The sequence below is a fragment of the Lepidothrix coronata genome, unplaced genomic scaffold (assembly GCF_001604755.1).
Source record: "Lepidothrix coronata isolate B3197 unplaced genomic scaffold, Lepidothrix_coronata-1.0 Scaffold15, whole genome shotgun sequence".
Taxonomy (NCBI): Eukaryota; Metazoa; Chordata; class Aves; order Passeriformes; family Pipridae; genus Lepidothrix; species Lepidothrix coronata.
The window spans coordinates 729,101-750,417 of record NW_016690195.1 but is presented as its reverse complement, the minus strand read 5'-3'; the positions used below and the strand labels follow the sequence as shown (position 1 = coordinate 750,417).

The window sequence follows — 21,317 nt, the reverse complement described above, 5'->3', positions numbered from 1 at the left end:
CTGTGAAAGTATGTCTCGTCCCCACAAAGAGCAAGGGATTGGAGCTATGAATGGAGCTACCTTTGCTAATTGTCCCTCTGGTCCCAAGACAGTGAGTATTTGAGCACTCTGTCTGGGCCTTTGTGTACCTCCCACCCCCTGAATGGTTGCAGCTGGGCAGACAGTGGGCCAGTCAAGCGGCCATTCGGAGTCCTTTATGATGGAAATATCAGATCCCGAATCCACAAGGCCTGTAAATCGGTGCCCATTAACCTGATACGTCATGAGCAGCTGTGTGGCTGTGATGGCTGTTGCCCAGTAAACCTGTGGTTGCCCTGTGCTGCCAAGGCTCCTGAACCCTGCTCCCTCCCCCCCTCCCCTGCAGGAGAGGCACTGTAGAAGGGGATTAATTGAGCAATCTTCTGTCCTTTTGGGATGAAACAAGGAGGTGAAGGGGTCCATGCCATTATTAGAATCTCGCTATGAGAATCTGAGTCTATTACACCTGGCAGCACAAACAAACCCATTGTGGTGGTGGAGGATCTTCCAATTAGCAGTGCGTGTACCCCTGGATTAAGGGGACCCCAACGTCCAGTCGGGATTAGCACTACCTCAGTGGAAGTTATGAGGACTGTGTCCCTGTTGGATAAGTCCAGCCCAGCGCTGGCTGTGGTGGAGGGGCGCAGAGCGCTGGCTGGGGTATAGGGGCACAGAGCGCTGGCTGTTGTGGGGGGGCACAGATCGCCAGCCTGTTCCCCTGTGTCGCATGTGTTTGCTGTATCGGGGCGTGCGACAGCGCCCCTCACCTCCAGTTTTTTGGCACCCTCTTTGTTTTAGATTGCTTTCGAGGTGCCACTGCTAGAGGTTTCTGAGGGCAGTCCCTTTGGAAGTGGTCAGGGGCCCCACAAATGTAGCAACCATCCCTGGGTCTAGCCCCCTGCTGTGTCCTTATTTGAGCGCTCAGTGCTACTGCCAGTAAATCTGTTTGGTGTGTCAATGAACCCACCCCCTGGCAAGCACGAACTAATTCTGAGATGCTACAAGTTTCCCTTTTAGGAAGGGGTTGCAAAACTCTTTTACAATCAATTAGCGTTTTCGAAAGCCAGTCTTCTGCTAAGGATCTCCCTGGCTTCCTCATTCTCAATCTGCCTATCTAGAGCAGATTGCAGCCGATCCAAGAATTGTGTGTAAGGTTCTGTTGGGCCCTGTATTATTTTTGTAAATGACAAGTTTGTGTCTCTGTCTGATGTGGGTAGTTTTTTCATTGCCCGCATGGCATGTTTTGCTATGACTTCGTATACTTCTCTATTGTACCGGGTTTGTGTATCTATTGATTGGTAGTCCCCAGCACATCCCTGTGCCTTTAGACACGCCTCCCACAAAATAGGATATTTTTATGCAAATTAATTAGTGGATTCAGTGTTACTTTTACATTGTATTTAAAGAAAGTTGAACCTCTATCTTAGGAAAGTCCTGAAAATTATTGCTGAGGTCTTCTGCCCAGCAAGACCTCCAGGGAAATATTTATGGGGAAATATAATCATATACCCATGTTCAAATTATATCGTTGCCAGACCACCTCACCATTTCTCCTAAAGGTCACTTGGTTCAGGATGTGGTGGAGAGCTAGCAAAGAGGTGGTATGCAATAATACCTTGCTAGAAAAAAGGTTGTTCAACTGGCCAGTTGGGATTTGTTTGGTTTCTGCATTTGTACTTGACTTCCAAAAACGCATGTTTGAGTCTTGCAGGTGACTGTGAAAGGTTGAGGGCAGATCTGCTAAAGTGTGGCAGCTCCCAGGGACTTAGACCTTTCTGTGAACTTGTGACAGAGGACAGACCAGGACACACAGCTCAAGGCACCTGGCCCTGGCCAGTGGCTGGTGCGTCTCACCCACATCAGCCCACAACACTGTGCTCAGATTCACAACACTGTGCTCACAACAGTCTGTGCTCAGACCCACCTCTAGCCTCTTTGGACATGTGTCACTGCACTGGTGAGAGGACTGTGCCTCAGCTTCTGACAGCAAGTCGCACATGCCCAATTAATTAAAAAAACCCAAACAAAACACCAAAACACAATGAATCTTCAATCAATCATTCCTATGTAGCCACCACAGGCAATATCTACAAAAGCCATGCAAGTGTCTGACTGCATCCTTGAATCACTCCACAACCCAAGGCAGGGATTTAGTTATGCAAGGAAGAATTTGAAGGACGATACAGTACAGATAATTATTGAAATACTAAAGAACATGATAACATGCATCCAGTCTGTCTGGGGACAGCTGTTTCACTGTTGAGAAATGCACCTCTGCAAGGTGAAAATCTCCCATAAGCCTGTGTTTCTGCCAAAAGCATTAGTCCTGTCTGTTTTAAGTAGCTTAATATATCTCCAGATAGAAGAAGATCTTGCTCAGCACATGCCAACAAAGAAAAGAAAAACAGTCACTGCACTCTAAAAAGCTCTTCCAAGGCTAGGTACTAGGATGACAGTAGTCAGAGCTGATTGCAGACATCTGAAAGAGAGCTGACCCACAGGAGGTCCAAGAACAGTGCACTAGGCTCAAATCCATATTATTCCTCCAATGATGCCTCCCTGGCAGAATCACCTCAGATTGACCAGGAGCATTCTCGTATCCCTTGAGCAACAAGTGTGGGTTTTAGAATCTTATTCTGACGTGTGGAAATTTGGAGCTTTAAACCTCCAGCCCTGCTGGAGAACAGGACAGAAACTCCCCTGCACATTTTTGAGTCTTGACCACTTCAAAGTTCCACTCAAAGCATAAACCTCACAATAATACCAGAGAAAAAGAAAATAGCCAAGGAAATTAGTTCCTGGCTATTTTGCAAAATCCGTTCCGTACGTCCAGGAACATATAAGACTAATTGCATTTTCACTGACGTCAGTCTAATCAACGATCAGTTTATGAAATTTAATGTGTTCTCCTCTGGCTCACTAGGAGATACATATTAACCTTCAACAGAACTTCTAAACACATTTTACTTGATTAACATAAAACCTCCTCTCCTTTCTATAAATATATTCATGATTTTTGTATAAAAGCCCAAATGTAATTATAGCATGCTGGACTCCTAATAGGATTCTTTCCCTCAACAAGCATTTATGTAAACTTTGCTCCTCTTACAACCAGCCATCTGTTTTCTCACTGGAGGGAGACAACTGTTACTTGTAATCCCAGTGAATTTATTACCTAATTGAAGGCCTTAATAAGAAGAAGGGGGTATTTTACAAGGGCTTGCAATTTCTGAATTGATAACTGTATTGATTAGATGAGCCAATTGTGTCATCTTGTGACAACTGATGCAGATTATCAGCCATCATTGCAATGATTCACATACTCTGTGAAATATCCTACTGTGGTATTTGGGGATATAAGAAAAACTGCCTGTGTTAGGGGATTAGAGTTTAAAGACGTTTTCATAAATCTTTGTGTTGTGTTACAGACTAATGTTCAGTAAATGCATGGACTGCCCAAAAGACAATTCCAAGAAATTTTACCCCTCCAGTGACTTAAAAAGTTTTTACCACAAAACCACTAATAAACATACTGATGTATGACAGAGTCTGGGGAGGACTAATAAAATGCTGCTTCTACTCCTCTCTGCAACACAGCAAACACATAAACCTGGTTATTTTCACTCAGAACAGAAAACACAGGTAACTTGGGATATAATGTACCAATTAATCCATCCTTTTTCAGATAATCTTTCTGGCCTGTTCATGGATGGGTTCTGTCACTCAGAGACAAGTGATTAGGGTGTTCGCAAGCTATCTTATTGATTGTGCAATTTAAATTCCTCCCATATGTTCTTCTATTGTAATTCATCTGAAGAGGGCCTGAAGCAGGATTTGGAGAAAGGTCCTGCACTGGAGAAACCAAGGTGGGCTTGTGCATAGCAGGGAGTTCTTTAAGGATGCCATTCCTGAAGCTATTAACTGTTACATTATTTAATACTGCCTCTCTAGAAAAGTTACAATTAGAACGTGGTTATTGAGAAGGTCTTTCAGATAAGATTATTTTGTTCATGCTAATGAGCAGTATTGGTCTTTATTCTTTGCTCTAACACACCTTAAATGCATACATGTGGTTTCTGTTTCTTAAGAAAATACCATACAAGGCCTGACAGATATTTGTGTGCAGAATCAGTCATTTATTTCCCACTGGTCTTGAAGAAGAAAATGAAATGGATGCAATCCAGTCCAAGAGTATATACCCTGAATCTCCTCTGCCTCCGGTCTCAGTTGAATATTCAACATATACATCAATCATCAGGGAAGCTTTTGAAAGTAACATTCATATTTTTCTTTGTTCATAATGAATTCCAAGTTCCCACTCTCCTCAAGAGCAAGCATGTGCACAGGAAGACGCTAATGAGTTACTTGGGAATGTTATTAATTTTTTCATTATTTCAGCTTTCATCTTATGAAGGGAAGTACAGACAACAGAAAAACTAATGATCATTTTATAGACATGGTCCTTGGGCACAAATATTTAGTCACTTAAATCATTTCTACAAGAAGAATTGGGAATCTCATGTCATTTCAGATTATATCATGACCCCTTCACCTGCCAGTGGAGAAATCTCACATGCTGCTGATACTACATCTCCTACCAAGGGTTGAGAATTAGCCATGTCATTGGTATCATCCAGCTCTTCCCTCTGAATATACAGCCCAGGACTGGGCCATGGAGGGGCAATTACCTGGGGAACCCACAACAGGCCCTATTCTGCCCTATTCTAAAGGCTTCTTTCCCAGTGTCACCAGTACTGGACTGTTCCTGGAAGCAGTAAAGGCAGCGCTGCCTGCAGGATAATCTGACCCAACACTCCAGCTATATCACACTGGGACAAGGGAAGCGACATCCCAGGCTGACATGAAGGAACTGAGCCTTCAGTGAGCTGGCTACTGTGACCCTTCATACAGAGATAAAGCTGGAAATCCTTTATTTTTAACCCATTTCCTTCCATATAAAAACAAAGCAAGCTAATTTTCTAAGTAAAACACAAGGCCTCTTGTATTCATGAAAATTCCCACAACCTGGCATTGGGATAACATACCAGGCTTTCTAATGGTGCAATTTTGCCCTTTTCACAACTTCAGTTCTTTTTTCAGTTCTTACAGTCCCCTGATTCTCATAGGTTTGAAAATAATTAAGAACTTCATCTTTTCATAGAATTCCTTTATTTTGCCTGGAAGGGCCTTTACACTCTGTTCAAGGGATCCTTACTTAAAACTCCTTGCTGAGTGAGTAGTCTCCTACAGTGTAAAGGTTGCAGGAGTGCAGACAAAGCAGCTTGCAAGGATCCCAGTGTAGGTATATTTTGTTTACATGAGCAGCCACTGCTGATCTCTACCCCCTGCCGAGTAAGCCAAGATTACTGAAATCTTCTAACTGGTATTTAAGCATGCTGCCATACACGCTGTTTTCATGAGGCTTTAAAAGGGCCAGGAAATAAATGTGGCCCAGTCACAAAATATTCTCCTTTTGACATCAGATCAAGTGCACACTACTGATCTTGGCAGGATGTTCAACCTGTAGATCAACGAGACCATAGCAAGCTGTGCTCTTTTGCTTTACAATATAAGGAAGCTACTACCAGTACATTTTTTCATCCATTAGAATTCAATCCTTCTATTAAAAAATGACTGGGATACAGACAGAAATTACACACGCTTTCAGCTGTATATTCAGAAAAATACAGAACTGAAATGTCACAACCAGCAATTCATGCTGAGCTTTCCACAAGTAGCAGCTCAAATATTGAAGCCACCCTGGCTAAAAACTTCAGCTCACTCTATTTATGTTCTTAGTGCACATCCTTCAGTGAGAGACACACAGCTCGATAACTTGTGGTTATAAAAGGTTCTCAGGCTTCCGCCAGCTTTTATTTTTAGCCCTCTCACTGTCAGGGCCTCAGGGAGTGCAGAGGGAGGGCTCAGCTCCCCAGGCGTGGCAATGGCACCTGGGGTTCCCGGGGAGACTGTGGGACCACCGGGAGGAGCAGCCTGTGTCCAGGGCACTGCTGCAGGGAGGCAGGTAGCAGGAGGCACTGGGCACACTGAGCTCAAAAATGAAAGCTCCTTCTTTTAAATGTTTATTTTCTTGGACTGATACCTTACAATTTCATCTTCTCCCCACCCAAGTCAATCAGAAATAATTCCTGTTATCCCAGATGATGTTGGTGGATCCTCAGGGTTTGCAGAAACCCCACTGCCAGGAGAGTGGGAAATCCTTCCATGACTCTGTCGGCACATCTGACATTGCTCCTTCTTTGTGTTTTAGATAGGAAAGTGGTATCCATTTCCTCAGGAAGAAGACATGCAGTGCTTATAAATGCTGTCACCGAATGGGGTGTTACTCTGAGTCACCAGCACTTACTGGGCCACTTGGAACAGACTGAAATGCCAGATTTCCCCTGGATTCCAGGGGAGATCAGAACTCATTTCAGCACTGTCACTGCCCTGATCAGCACGGTGATACAGCTGTCTGGGACAAAAGTAAGCTGTTGGAAGTGACTTTCTCATTTCCTTTTTTTTTTTTTTAAATACAACAGTTTTAAGACTTCTGTATCCCAAGACATTTCTGTGTTATTATTGCGACCTCTGGTTTTATGTTACAATACAGAGAAGTGTAAAGTCCATTACAGTGGGATGAAACCCCAAAGACTAATAACCAGCTGAACCAAACTGGTCCTCAGGTTTGAAATAAATATCAGCCCCCAGCCAGTCATATTACTGCCATTTAAATCTTCATCATAACGTCTGTATTTAACATTGCAGCACCCCCTGCTAAGCTTTTCTCCCCAAGGCAGCGCACTAGTTCCTGAAGCGCAGTTTTTTCTGCAAACCGATTAGATATTCTTTTCAGAAGTTTGGTTGCTCCAAACTTTACAAGTTGCTTTTTACACTGAAGTATCTCAGTGCTCTGTGACAGCACGTATATTGCATTCTGTATGCTATACTGCAATACCACGCAATGCTGTGTTATATTGCTCTAGATGCAGTACCGATGGCACTACCAGGAAGACACTACTGAAACACAATAGCTATAGAAACATTAGCATTCTGAGATCTATTATGTTCTAAATAGGGCAAAGTTAAATATTTATTTCCCAGCTATTGATACTTTATGAGACCACTGTAAGTGTCCATGGCTGCTCTGCCTGTGTTGGAAAAGCAGTGTTCCTACCTATGTGGAAAGAGCTCTCAACAGTAGCACTGATGACTCCACCTGCACTCAGCTCCCACTCTCTCCACTATTTGTAGGATCCAAAGGATTCAATTAAAACATCAAAACTAAAGACCTAAAGCATCATCTTAGAGAAATTCACTATTTTTTCCACATTTTTCAGGTATGACATTCTACCTTCTGAAATTATTCTAACACAAAACCAGCTCAATATGTGAAAATGCTATTTTAAAAGCCTGCCAAAACTTTTAAGCTACTGTTTTTTCCTCTTTCAGGTGCCTCTACTACTGAATCATTGCATTCATGGTCATAGAATTAATGAAACTTACACTTCACAGGTAGTGANTGTAAAAGCAACAAGAAAATTATTCCATCTCTAGAGGAATGTTTTTTCCTAAAGTAATTTTCTGTAAAGCATAATGGAAAACCATATACAGAATACAGGCTGATGTGGCAAAAAATCAGAAGTATTTTTGTTTGAACTTAAGTTGAGGTAACGCTCATAGCTCATGTGTGGTTTGAAGTAATGCAACCATCCAAAATGCATGCAGAGAAAAAAATGCCACCAGGACATCTATTTTTGTGTAAACCCTCAATAGCACATAGTGTCAAATCATAATTGTTCTTCTGAGACAAAACAATTTTTTTGAGTATGACTTTATCAACCAGACCTTTCAACCGGGTCCATTTATTCAAGGAGCTACCCCTTCCTTAGTTGTTTCCTAACTTTGTAAGCTATCAAAAGGTTTAGTATTTATTATAAACATGCATCTAAATCTCTATTCTTAATGGTTACATTTAGAAATCTAAATATTTGCAGTAGGGGAGAAAGCGCAGAAATGTGCACCTTGACACGTTATCATTTTGAAGTAATTCAGAAATCTGCCCTGAAAAATTTATGAAAGCAAAAGAAGCAAAGCAAGAAGACGTGTGAATCAGGAAATGCTACCCATTAGAAAAGATAACTTAAAACCAATATTTTACTGCAAAATCTACGCGAAGTTGGGGCACTAGTATTTAAATGTTAATAACACATTAGGTAACAGAGTCTAAATGGCTGTCAGGTTTTTCTTTGTATCAAAGCCCAGGTGATGCACTTCCCTCTTCCTCAAATATCTTTAGGTCTGAACAGCTAAAATACCTATATCCCTGTCTTTGTGGAGCCAACATGAAAAGGCTTCATTCAGTTGAAGGCAGAAAGAAATAACAAGCCATTTCAAAGAAACATTCAGAAGCTTTCAGGTTATACTAAAACTTACTGAAACTTCACTGCAGCCAGTCAAAGAGAGGCATCTTTTATAATACTGTCAGTATTGCAGATACTACAGGCTGTGGACATTGCAATTAATTATATTTTATTAAAACAGGAACAAGGAATATTCAACTAATGCATCATTTTCTCAGTGGTGAAATATGTATTTTACAGGACACAGACCATTTTATATGATTTCTAGGACATAAATGTCAACCCAGCTTTTTTATTACACTGGTTGAATTTATGTAATGAGCTGTCCTACAAGGGAGGCCAGCCCTGCGTTTTTCATTTGCTTCTGCAGGGAATTTCTGTAGTGAGCAAATAAGCCTGGGTCTAATCTGCTTCTGTCTGCAATCATTTGAAAAATGATGCTTGGCAAACAGCTCTGCACAGCCTTGCCATCTGACGGAGACCAGTTCCTCACACCAAGAGACTGAGCAGGCTGAGAAGTGCATCTACATTATCTACAGCGACGAGCCAGTTTTTTTTATTCTGCAAATCCTGTAACTATGGCAGGGCCAGCTCTGGGAAAGCTGCTTTTCCTGCACTGCTACCCAAGGGATGGAGAAACAACTGTCAAACACAGGGGAGGAGGAATTGAGGGCTTAATTTGCCTCCAACCCACTGAGTCTTTTCCCCGACTGAGCAACTGGGTGTCAAACAGCCTCTGGTTACTGATGGTAACCCTGGAGCCTCCAGGGTCAATTCCTCACTCATGTTTTATAACCCTGGCAGAGGAAAGATGTCTTTCTAGTACCTGAGAACAGCTGCCTGGAAGGTTTCAGGTCTCTGCCAGGCAGACCAAAAACACCGCTGATAAATGATTACCTGCCAAACAAGGGACAGCACTGACGAAAACACCTGACTGCCTCACGAAGCAGCGACCAGAGATGAAAACACAGGATTTTCTGTGTGCTGCGGTCCGTGCAGCCCTGCTGGAGCTCACGCACCGGCTGGGCCTCTGTGCTGCAGCCCGCCCCGGCATGAGACACACCGCCCCGAAGTTTGGGGAGCACCCCTCCCTCCAGAGGTCTTCAGTCACCACATTTTCATCCCCTAAACAGCTTTTTGCTTGAGATCCAATCGAGCCTGCCCGTGCACTGTATCTCCTGCCCCCGCTCCGCTGACCCTTAAACACGCACATGCTTCATGTCCCAGTTTAGGCGGAGCCGAGATCCCAGGCTGTGCCCCGCGGAAGGACGAGCCGGGGCTCAGCGGCGGGCAGCGCCGGAGCTGCCTGCGCATTTCGCTGCTGTAACAACATGACTCCCTCCAAAAACCGCCTGGGCTGCCGGGGGCAGCCTGAGCTGCTGCGATGGGCATCGCCCTTCACGGAGTACCCGCTCAGACCGCCCCTGCAGCCGGTGCCGAGCGCCCGGAGTGGGGGCCACCCCTGCGGGACGGGGAGAGCCGGGGACGCTTACCAGGTACCAGACGCCGAGGATGATGGTGCCGGTGCGGACATGGCAGCAGAGGCAGCAGCTGTTGGAGTAGAAGCGCGCCCAGGGCGAACTCAGCATCTCCGCAGCTCCTCGGGGCTCCGCACCGCTCCGCGCCTCTGGCCGCGCCGCTCCGCGGAGGCGGGGCCGGGCCGAGCCGGGGCCGCCCCTCCCGGCGGGCGGGACCAGAACACGGGCACGGCCCCGGCAGGGCAGCGGGGGAGGGTCCAGAGATCCGGTGGGGGCCTGGGTCAGGTACCCGCTGGAAAATCCCCGTCTTCCCGCTGGAGAATCCGAAGCACGGGGGGCTTTCAGAACACGAAGTCCAGGGAATTCCGCGAGCTGGCAGCCTGGCCGCGGCCTGTGCCGGGTGTTGGGCAGGTGCCACCCTCCTGGGGGCCCTCCCGCCGCTCCTCTCCCCTCCCGGGCGCACCTCCTTTGGAATGAGCCCGGTGAGGGCGAACTCGGGTCGCCGCTTCCTTGGCAAAGGCTCGTCTCGGTCCTTTAGCTCGTCTCGCAATTCTTGACTGACACAGCTGCAGAAATAAACTCTGTTTCACTTTAAAGAAAGGCCATATCGGAGGAGATCATGGAATGCTTTGAATTTTCCCCAAATTTGGGAGCAATGAACATTCAGTTTCTTCACAGTGCGCTCCTAATCCACTCCCAAAGTTGCTATTAAGAAGGCTGGAATTGCCTCGTTTAACTGACACACGAGGTAACATAACCTCATTGCCGCTACCTCTAGTTAATGCCCTGACGGGGCGTGGGGAAAGCAGCACTGGAAGGACTCACTGCTGTGTATGTGAGGACTGATGCAGGTTTGAGCTAAACTTCCTACCAAGCAGCTGACTTTTTCGTGTTTCATTATTCGAGACTTGTATCATCCTCTGGAGGAAATAACAAAGAATATCCTACCAGGAGGTCTGTATGTCTACTCTGACCCTCAGCATAATTTATTTACTGCCATCCAACTTGGCTTTCTACCAAATCCCACAATTTATCATCAAAATATAACATTGGAAAGTACTCCAATACTTCTCTATATGGTTGCTTTGGGGCTTTTCATTATATCATACATACATCTGCACAGAACAGGAACTTCAAGATAAAAGCTAACTTGGCAAGGAGGAATGTTTCTAACTATGCCTTATCCCTACTTGTAAAGCCACTATAGTAAATTAAATTAAAAATGTTTTAAGTAGGAGCTTTACACAGCCTCTGTTCTTAGTTTGTCCTTAGAAAACTTTCAGGAGTTTGGCAGGGACTTATTTTGCATGAAGAGAAAAGCTGCTTGACATTGAATTTATAATTTTGACTGGATTATATGTATAAGCCAAATATTGTATTTGCAAGATTCATATTCAAAAATGAAACTAAAGTTGTAGTAAAATGAATCATTTATATTGACAAAACAGAGGGACCAAAGGAAAATCCTAAACAATGAAGTCTGGACTGTGTCTCTGGTAACCTTGAGAGTCCTTGGCCTTTAATACCAGAAAGTAGGCAAGTTAGAGATGAAATCCTTGTATGTATGCCTTTTAAGTGTGCATAGAAGGTAAGAGCATCTGCTTTATGAAAGTTATCTGACCGAGGACCTGACCTTTTCAAAACAAAGGGGGCGATAAATAAAGAGGGATGTGATAAACAAGGACCCACAGTTGCAAACCTGGTGGACAAGGGACAAGGGAGACAATGCCAAAACCCAAAAGTCTCAGGTTACTGATTGATGGGCCATTGAAGAGCTCCATAAGAAACTTTGGACGGGGTCACCTGGAGTTTGTAACTGATAAGGGTCAGACAAGTAGACAAAACTTTGAAAGGAATAATTAGAGGAAGGGGATCAGGAAGGAGGAAGATCAGACAGAAAGACATACGGAGTTCAGTCATGTGTAAAGTCTGACAGAGCCCTCTGCTTGCTCACCCTGTCTTCTTATGGAAGCTTTAAGTGTCTCTTTGTGTAGTCTCCACTCTCCACACAGCATGTGTGGGGCCTGTAAGGAGCAAGTGCCAGCTCCTGGGGGGGTCAGGTGAATAAGGGGCTCAGCAGCTGGAGCGGACCATGGGTCACAGCCTGATGCCCGGGGCTGGCTGCTGGGGAGGTGGGTTATTCGCTTGTAAGCACCAAGCTCTACCAGCTGGTCTGTACTTGGGTCCTCTGCGAGTCCTACATGTAGGAGGCACGGATGAAGGCAGCACCTTGTCTCTGGCCATCTGTGCAACTGTTCCTGTTGAGGTCCTGTGCCTGCAAAAGGGAAAGCAGCAGCTGCATCCCTCAGACTGGGACAGGCACAACAATCTGGCCTTTAGCAGACAGGCAGGAGGAACTTCAGGCCCTGGAGACAGTCACTGGTTGTAACATCTCGCAGCACAATGCTCATCTCTGTAGGGAGAAATGAACTTCATGTCTGCTTTTGCTCATGGCTTCCCATCAGTGGCTTTGATCTCCATATTCTCAGAAGGAAGGAAGAATGAGCAGATGAACACTAATCACTTCAGAGCAGTTTCCTGTATAATTATTAATTTCTATTCAAAAAGCCTGATGAGAAAAATCAGAAAACATTAGGCTTCACATCACACTCCTGATTTATAACCAACTGCACTTGGTTTACTTGGTGAGGTTTTGGTTGTGGGGAGGCTTCAGAGGCTGAGTATTGCCACACTTACTGACCCATAACCACAGTCTCCATAGGTAAAGCCACCATGCCATTCACTTTGCCTTATAAAACGAGAAATGACAAACACTTCTTACCGAGATGGCTGTGAGTCCAGCATACCTGATCTTACACCCAGATGGTGAAAGATCATTTAAGATGCAATGGGGACTTCTGAACTGGATGACACCTGAGTTTTGTCAAGGTTCCTAGAGGTACAAGAGACACTCCAGATTGTCAGCTTTATACATCAAAACTTGAACAGGACCAGTATCATTGCCTTGCTTGGAAAAATGATATAAAATCAAGTGAATCAACAGCCTACTTACAAGCACTTGTTTTAGTTGTGCTAACAGTAGATAATCTTTCCAGTGGAATCCATGGTATGGTAAGAAATTTTTCCAAGGGAACATTGAAATTAAACACTGCACACACCCTTGCTTAGCCACTGATCAGTGGCTGTAGGATGTATCCAGAAGAGAAATGCAGACTCATGGCTCCCACCTGCCCCTCCTTACCACAGCAGAGCTGTAATCACTAAACTCATTTCAGACAGCCACTGGTTCCCCATAGCACACACTGAGAGCTACACTAGCTAACTGGGGAGGGACCCAACCCAACTTTTCTTCATTGCCATTCTTCATTTTCTTCATTCTCTGTGCTTCGAGCTGTTAAAAATATTCTGTATATGTCCAGCATATGTCCTGTTTCTGCTCTGTACTCCCCCATGTGTTCCCCGTAACCTTCTCACTCCAGGAACAACTTCTTCCTCCTGCCAGAGGATGCTCTGATCCATTTGGCAGTTTCTTGTGCTTTCTAGTGCTCACTAAAATTGGTTACTGGTTCTTCCCAACTTTTTTAATACTAATCTGAACAAGATTGCTGGAAGAGAACAGTTGGCTTAGAAGTTGCCTCTCGTTCCCACCTTCTGTCTGTACTCACAGTCCGCAGAAATGGTGCAGCATAGTTCAACTGGCCTTGAATAATTCAATTACACTGTTCCCCAGCACTGCCTACAGCACATAAACAAAAAGGCAGCTCAGGGGAATCCCATCTTCTGCTTGTGGGATTAGCCACGTGCTCCAGAGGGAGCAGAGACATTGTTACTCATTTTGTATTTGGCCAGGATAAGACAAGATAAAAAAAGGGTTAAACATTGTCCAGAAAACAAGGTCTGGGTATTGTCCTTGGGCACAGGGAGGTGACAGCACTGGGAAACTGACTGTGATTGTAGTAAGGAGTCATTTTAAGAGTCTAAGCTTTCGTTCAGCTTGCTCCAGAGCTTGTGTTTCATGATGGCTGCAAATGATTCAGGTATGAAATCTTTAATACAACTAAGTTTAAAAAACATCTGTGCTTTCTAAAAAACATGAGCCTCCAAATAAAAGTCTGACACTATCTCTCTGCCATAAAGACTGGCCAACATACAATCAAATAGGACTGCTGGCACAATTCAGTTTGGGTTCAAGAGGCCATTCATTCTACTAGTTTGTGTAAAAAAGATCAGAGTGAGAATAGTATTTTCTCTCCAGCATGTTACAACTCAGAATACGTTTTAGAAGCCTGTAAGAAAGCCATCACAATGACGGAGTTTGGTGTGCAACCGCTTGCACAGAGCTAGTCAGATTCTCATGTTTCAATACCAAACAATGGACAACAAACAGTTAGTTGGTTGTTGTTTTTGTTTCGTCTTTCTTTTATTTTTTTGCTTCTAAAAATTGTTGAGAGAAATGCCTGGACCTTTTAGCTCACTACTGGGATATTTTGTCACAATTTGCCTCATAGAAGATAGTGATTCTAATATCTTAGAAAACTGATATACTTACACATTTTCTTTCCTGATGGTAAAGTGTGTTTGCAACTCTAGCTTCCTTGGGCCACAGCTTCTTAATTCCGTTTTAAAGTTGCACGTTATAAAAACCCTATCATTAAAATACTATGATATGTTGCCCTGCCAAGAGCTTAAATGTTCTCCAAGGAAAACCTTGCTTTAGTGCATCCTTCCTTTCCCCTTTTCTGACTTGAAAGCCTCTCAATTTTGCTGTGAAGTTATAGGACTCAAGAAGCCTGGTGAGTTCTGCAGTACACTGAGATCCAGCTCTTTTTTCTCCTGGCCTTCTCATTCATGCCAGCCTCACAGATTAATTTTAACGTTTTGGGTGAGAAGAAATGATCTGTGCTACATTAATTAGAAACCTCAAAAGTAGGTTAGGCAATTATCTAATTATTTGCTTGGCAGTAGATTTGCAGTTTGGTAATATGTACTGGAAGCCCATCTTGAGATCCAGTGTGCTTTCCACAGGCTGCAGTCTCCTCAGAGGCATATCTTCTGCAGCACAGAATGCCTGCTTCCAAAAGTATCTGGGTCTTCTGTGTACACTGCCTTTCGACTCTCTCTTGCCCATGCTGTTCTTTATTAGGTGCTTTGTTACAGGGTTGCCAGAGGCTCAGGTTTTGCCTTGCAGAACATATGTAACACTGTAGGTAGAGCCTTGCTGTGCCAGTACCCCAGCAATAAAGAACATCAATTTTCTCTCCTTTTGCCTTGAGAACTCTGTGAATTTTTGTAATCACTTTAGTTCACCCAGCTAAACCTTGTACCCCAACTTACACCAAGGGGGATGGAAGAACTCTGGCTTCCTGCACCCTGCTGGCTCAGCATGCCTGAAGATACTAAGAAGTGGAGACACCACCACTGATTGAAACTGTTATCAACCAAACTGATAAGTGCAGGAGTCCTGTATCTGAGTAAAATTCATCATCTCTTCCTCCATCAGGCTAATGAGCCCTTTAGCACCTCATATCTTAGTAATTTCTACTCTACACAAACTCTTCTCCAAGTCTTTTTGATAAATTAACTCTTTGCTCAACTGACACTGCTTCCAGTCCTTTAAGTATGTTTAGTGTTTCTCTCACTAATGTAGGGATCTAGACAGTTTTGTAAAAGCCTTTAAAACTGCAGGCATAACAGCATTTATTCAGTCAAGGGACACAGTATTGGGATTGTACCCCCCATTCCTCTTCACTATGCAAATTAAAACATCCTGAGATTTACACTTGACCTTTTACTACACCGACCCAGTGGAAGGTCATGCTTGAAGTTTTTTTTTGTCTTTTGGCCTGAATGCTTATGCTGGATACAGTATTAAACTGACTGGGACATTTTATCCATAATCTGTAGCCAATTATAGAACATAAATTACAGCATATGAGGATGAGACAGGGTTGTTGGATAAATTGGTTGTTATGTTGCCAGCAGTCTCTCTGCTTGCCAGATTGCTTGAGCAAAGGAAATTTCAGTAACAGGTTTTAGTATTCTGTTGAGTTTGCGGTCAGAGAGGTCACAGGTCTTTGATTGATAGGAAAGGCAAACCTTCTAAGAAAAGCTAATATACATCAAATAACATTTATTTCCTTTTAGTTCCATTAGTTAGATTAGTTAATGTTTAATTTATGGATTCAATTGACTATAGCTCAACACTGGGAAAGTTGCCAGATTTTATTCCCTTTTTCACTATGTGATTATGGTTTTTTCCCCTTCTTTTAAAAGCTTACTGTTTTTTCTTTTGGTAAAGGAGAATGTAGATAGTTTTGATCATCAAGCATGTTCTGTTTACAAATTTGTTTGGATTACTTTTGCTTATACCTAGTAGAAGTCATGATCATTTTGTTAATGCCTTAAGGTCCATCTAGTTTTTTGATTTTCCTAATTTTTATAAGCTTTATAAGTAGTTATATAGTAGAAGTAGATTTAGAAGCAGCAGCCTTTATTCCCTTACCCTTAGCATAGTAACTATACACATTCCCCAACCCTATTACCCCATTCCATGCTCCCCATATCAATTATCCCCTGAATTCCCTTAGAAAATGTTTAGTCTCTTGTCTCTTTTGTTTAGAGAACACTTGTACCTTGGCCTAAACCGCAATGTACAGTCAAACTATGGGTGACCATATACCCTTTGTGCTCTGAAGAAGATGATGGTTGATGAAGAGAGCATCCCGAAAAACCCCCAGCCCCAATTCTCAGGGGGTGGGATGGGGTGTGGATCAGGGTAAAAGCCACAGGGTGGGAAAACCTCGGATTGGACAGGCAGTATTATAAATTGTAACCTCTGAGACACGGAGGGCACGTGCACGTCTTGTAATCTTATGCCTAGGCACAAATTAAAAACCCTTTCCTTATCTCACCTTCAAAACTAATTTGCCTCGGAGTTTTTTCTCCCTGAATTTTCTTTTAGGCATCGTTGTCTTCTATCGACAATCTCAGTCCAGTGATAAATCATCTTCTTCTGTTCTATAGAGAACTCATACTATTTTAAGTAAATAAGAATTAAAACAACACATCTTCCATAACTAATTTATTATTGTCCATAACTTACACAGGAAACACTTCCCAGTTTTGTATTTTTAGATGCCAGTCAGGTTTCAAGCAGTAACTCACACGTTACCTGTGGGCCTGCATAGACTTTCCCCCAGCTGCACTTTAAGCCAAATGCACCAAAAAACTGAGCACTGAACTGTCACTACCTTTAAAGCAACTGAATAGTGTCATCCTCATTGCTTTGAATATCTGTGGAGTTATCCCTCTTTTCCTGCTCTCTTCCAAGTCTGCTGGACTCTTTAGCAAGCTCCAGTGCATGCCATCCAGTTCTTCTCACCAGTGTTCACCACAGGCAGAGGCTTGCCATGGAACTTTACAGAAACTTCCAGTCTCACATGTATTTTTTTCTATGCTAAAAAAAGCACTTTCTCATAATGTCACATCCTCTGCTCATTTATCTGTCTACTACTTATTATGGAGTTCCCAATGGAGATCACTTGCTGCTAGCCAAGCCTGCAGAATGTGCCATAGGAGATGGTGGCTTTATACTGTGAAAATGTCAACTGTTTGTCCCCTTCAGCTGTCTGTCCTGAATTCCCTTGATGATTGATTTGCTGAGCACACAATAGCAATTCAAACACAGTTAGCCAATACCTGCCTTTTTCTGCAGCCCACGCAGAGGCAAAATGCAAGTACTGTACATGCAATATAACACCTTTTATATACACTATATGTAATTACAGGTCCATGGTGTGTCCTTCATGAAGTGCAGAGATACAGCACATATTGGTTTTTTGCTACTTCAAGAGCAAGGGAAACACTTCTGTACAGTGCTGATGGTGCAGAAAGTTTAATTGGATTGTTCATTCCAGTTTATAAATCTTCTGTATGTATTAGGAAATGTAGCTAGGAAATTTAGATTTAAAGCTACATAAGATGTAGCCACCAGTGCCAGGTGTATATGCAGGGTGGTGAGACTGAAGCTTTCTAATACTGCATATTTTATATTGTCTCTTCTAAAGAGAAAAAGATCAAGGGTGCTAATATTCTTCTCATTGTAGAAACCAATGATATGCTCAGCTTCTCTTCATCACAGTCTTCTCCAAAATGTCCTCCTAAGATCCCTCATGCCAGAAGTAACATTGATAATTTAAATTATATATCTAATTTTTCATCCTCTGCTTTGTATAGCAAATCACATAATAAATACCAGTATAATTCTACTGAAATAGCATTATTTGACAGCTGATCCCCAAGTGCAACATATACATCACTTCAAAAGCATGTCCCACAATCACACTGCTTTCTGCTGTGTGTCCCCATATAGGTTATCAATGTATATTGCTGTAAAGCATTTTATAGGCATGCACATCTGAACATGTTTGATTATAGCCTGAAGCAACTTCGGGAAATCCTGACTGAGCCAACATTGCAGAGATGTCCCAGCTCACACTGGTATTCAGCAGTGGACTAGTAAAGGCACAGAGAAACTATGATTGCAAAACGACACAATTCTAACTCCTCATCTCCATTGCAACTCATTTAGTGTCAAACACCTATTTACAAACCTTTGGAACACAAGTGGCTTAGTCTTAGCATTTGGAAACCCCATCTCTGCAGACCAGAATGACACAAATTTGTCACTTTGGAGAGCAGTACCTTCTATCTTATTCTAACTCAGCATCTCATTCAGTCAATGTTTAAAGTGATTCTGACAGTGCTCTGAAATTAAGTCAAACTCAGTGGGGCAAGCTGGTAGGTGTGTAACAGTTCAATGCCATTACTGTGCATCCTGCAGCTTCCTTGTTGCACATTCCTGTAGTGAAGTACCTATCACTGTTTGCTCGGCTTCTCAGTATCCAACTTCCTTTTCATTTTTAACATAAAAATCACCAACATGACATTCTCCAAACTCAAGCATACTTTGAAAATGCAAATCTGCGTATTTTTCCCCTTCCCCTTTGCTATTTGCTATATATGAGCCTTTAAACCACTTAACTGCCACTCGGGATAGCTTCATATTCGTAAGATAGCACCCCTCACTGAGAGTTTTACCATGCTGATGGAGACATCCTTAAAGCCCTGACAGAATACCCTGATGATAGCTCACTTCATTTGGAGCGGGGCTGAGCCACTGATTTACAATTAAAAAAAAAAGAACAAAATTTGCAGTCAGGAATTCTTCCCTCAGTTAAACTTGTCAAAATACCTCCTGTGAGGTGGACTGCTCAAGAAATATTTGGAATAATTAAGTCTAAAGAGTTTAAAGCCTCAAACTATTATGTCCTCCATGCAGCAGCCACACAAAGCAGAAGTAAAACACTGTGAAAGATGTGTGGTGCACCACTGTGTGGTGCTCTCAAGAGACATTAACACTACATTAAATCTTCACATAAGAAAATGTGTTCCAGCATGATCACAGAATCACAGAATCAACCAGGCTGGGAAAGTGAAGGACTTATGATCCTGCTTCCACATGTTGACCTTTTGCTGCACAACACGTTCTGCCTCAAAGTGAACAGGCAAAAGTTATTTTCTGATGTGAAACACATGACTTCTGACCAAGTTTGACCATAGTCTAATATTTGCATGATGTGATTGGAGAAATCCAAAACACATGGCAATCTTTGGGTATGTAAAACCTGCCCCTCTCAGTCACCAGGCTTTGGAACCTTCACTCATGCATCTCTACAAAGTATTTTTTATATTCAAGGCAGTACAAGTTAAAGTGTTTTAATAATTACAAAAACAATCACTAAACCTGCTGTTCTGCATGCCTACTAAGGACTCGCAGAAAAAGAAACGTTCCTAAAACATCACAAAGGAGTTCCACGGTTAACAGCATGACTTGGATGACTTTGAACTGCATCTCTGTAGCATATGAATATAAAATAGCACAGTATTGATTTGCCCACTCAATTCTATCAAGTGCTGAGCGCACTCCAGAAAAGCACTTAAATACTTTTAAGTACTAGTATTACTGTTCAAAAGTGTTCAATACCCAGGTCAAATCTGAGTAACATCACTTTTGTTTATTAAAAAGACAGGTTTCTCTTTTTTTTTTAAATTAAATAATTACGTGTTCAGAGAAGACAGCTATTTGAACCTCTGTCCCTGAAAACTGCAGAAAAGAAGTTCAGCAAAATGAAAGAAAATATTTAAAATTTCCACTATGATTAAGATTTTTAAATGTTTTAAAAAATAATCAGCTAGGCATGATGGTGACAGATGGTAACCATGAAGGTGGACCCTCAGCTGTTAAAGACAACTGTGAGAGTCTCATACTTAATGTAACACCAATATTAGCCCTACTCTACACAGGCCATAGACTTTCCCACTTATGGAGAGACAGATAGCAGTCATGTAGAATTTTACAGTAGTCCGTTTCTGTTCACAATTTTTCTGCACTCAGACAATATGGAAGCACAACTGGCCAGCTTCATGTTATTTGGTGATTCCATTTTTTTTTTCTTAAAAACAAAATCCCACCTCATTCAAATTCAAACCCAGTTTTTTATGCTTAGTCTGAGAGATCTTCTAGAGATTTCACAGTCCCTCAGTTAATGCACAACATACAGCTCCAAACTCACTGGGCACAGAGGAGGACTCATCACTAGGTTACCTGGTAAAACAGGTGTGTCTATATGAGGAACACATACAATCTTCCAGCTTGTCTGGATGAGAGTTCCACAGGGAAGCTCCAAGGAAAGCCTTCTGGCTGCAAAAACAGTTTTGCCAATTACAATCTCATGTTGGGATACTTCAAGCTTACAGTCAGGAAGAGGTTACCTTGCCAGTCAGCTTTGAATAAGCAAGATGAGTAACTAAAGTGAACCAAGAACAGAGAAAACAAGAGTTCTGGCATGTGCTAGACAATTGAAATACCTCAGCTCCCAAGGCCTGGATTATTATGGATACATGAAGTACCACCTATTTCAGGCAGCCCTTCTCTTCCTAGGAAAGCAGAACGAAAGAGCAGTTGACATTGGTGCAGCCACATTTGGGAGCTTTTCAGGAGTTGTATGTGTGCAGATCAAACGACAGAAAAGGTAAGGAGGCTCAGAAGAAGGGACAGTGAACTAGACAGCCTGAGCACCTCTGAGTATTTTTGAAATGAAAAAGAGTTTAAGGAAATACCTAATCACAATGTATACAAATAAGAAATTCCTATAGGGAATAGCTTTTCATTAGCAAACTTACTAATTTTCCACTTTATATTATTTAGTTAGTTGAAGCTATAAATAAGATAACTTTAAATCAGGATGATTTAACTCTTAACCTAGAATCTGTAGCTTTTCATAAATCGTAACATTCTATCCCATTTGGAAAGATGTCGCCTCCTTTCTAGTAAGCAGAGATCATAGAATACCAGGTTGGAAGCGACTTCAAGGATCATCTGATCCAACCTTTCTTGGAAAAAGCACTGACTAGACAAGATGGCCAAGCACCCTGT

The 21,317-nt window shown here is 42.6% G+C and overlaps 1 protein-coding gene across 1 annotated transcript in view; it reads right to left on the bottom strand.

Annotated features, from left to right (window-relative positions):
• The window catches only part of LAPTM4B (lysosomal protein transmembrane 4 beta), a 62,172-nt gene extending 52,143 nt beyond the window's left edge, over window positions 1–10,029 (bottom strand). The window contains exon 1 of the mRNA XM_017806513.1: window positions 9,875–10,029. Coding sequence (XP_017662002.1) covers window positions 9,875–9,970 — 96 coding nt within the window. The 5' untranslated portion in view covers window positions 9,971–10,029. The remainder of the gene's footprint in view (window positions 1–9,874) is intronic.
• Window positions 10,030–21,317: the final 11,288 nt, after the last annotated feature.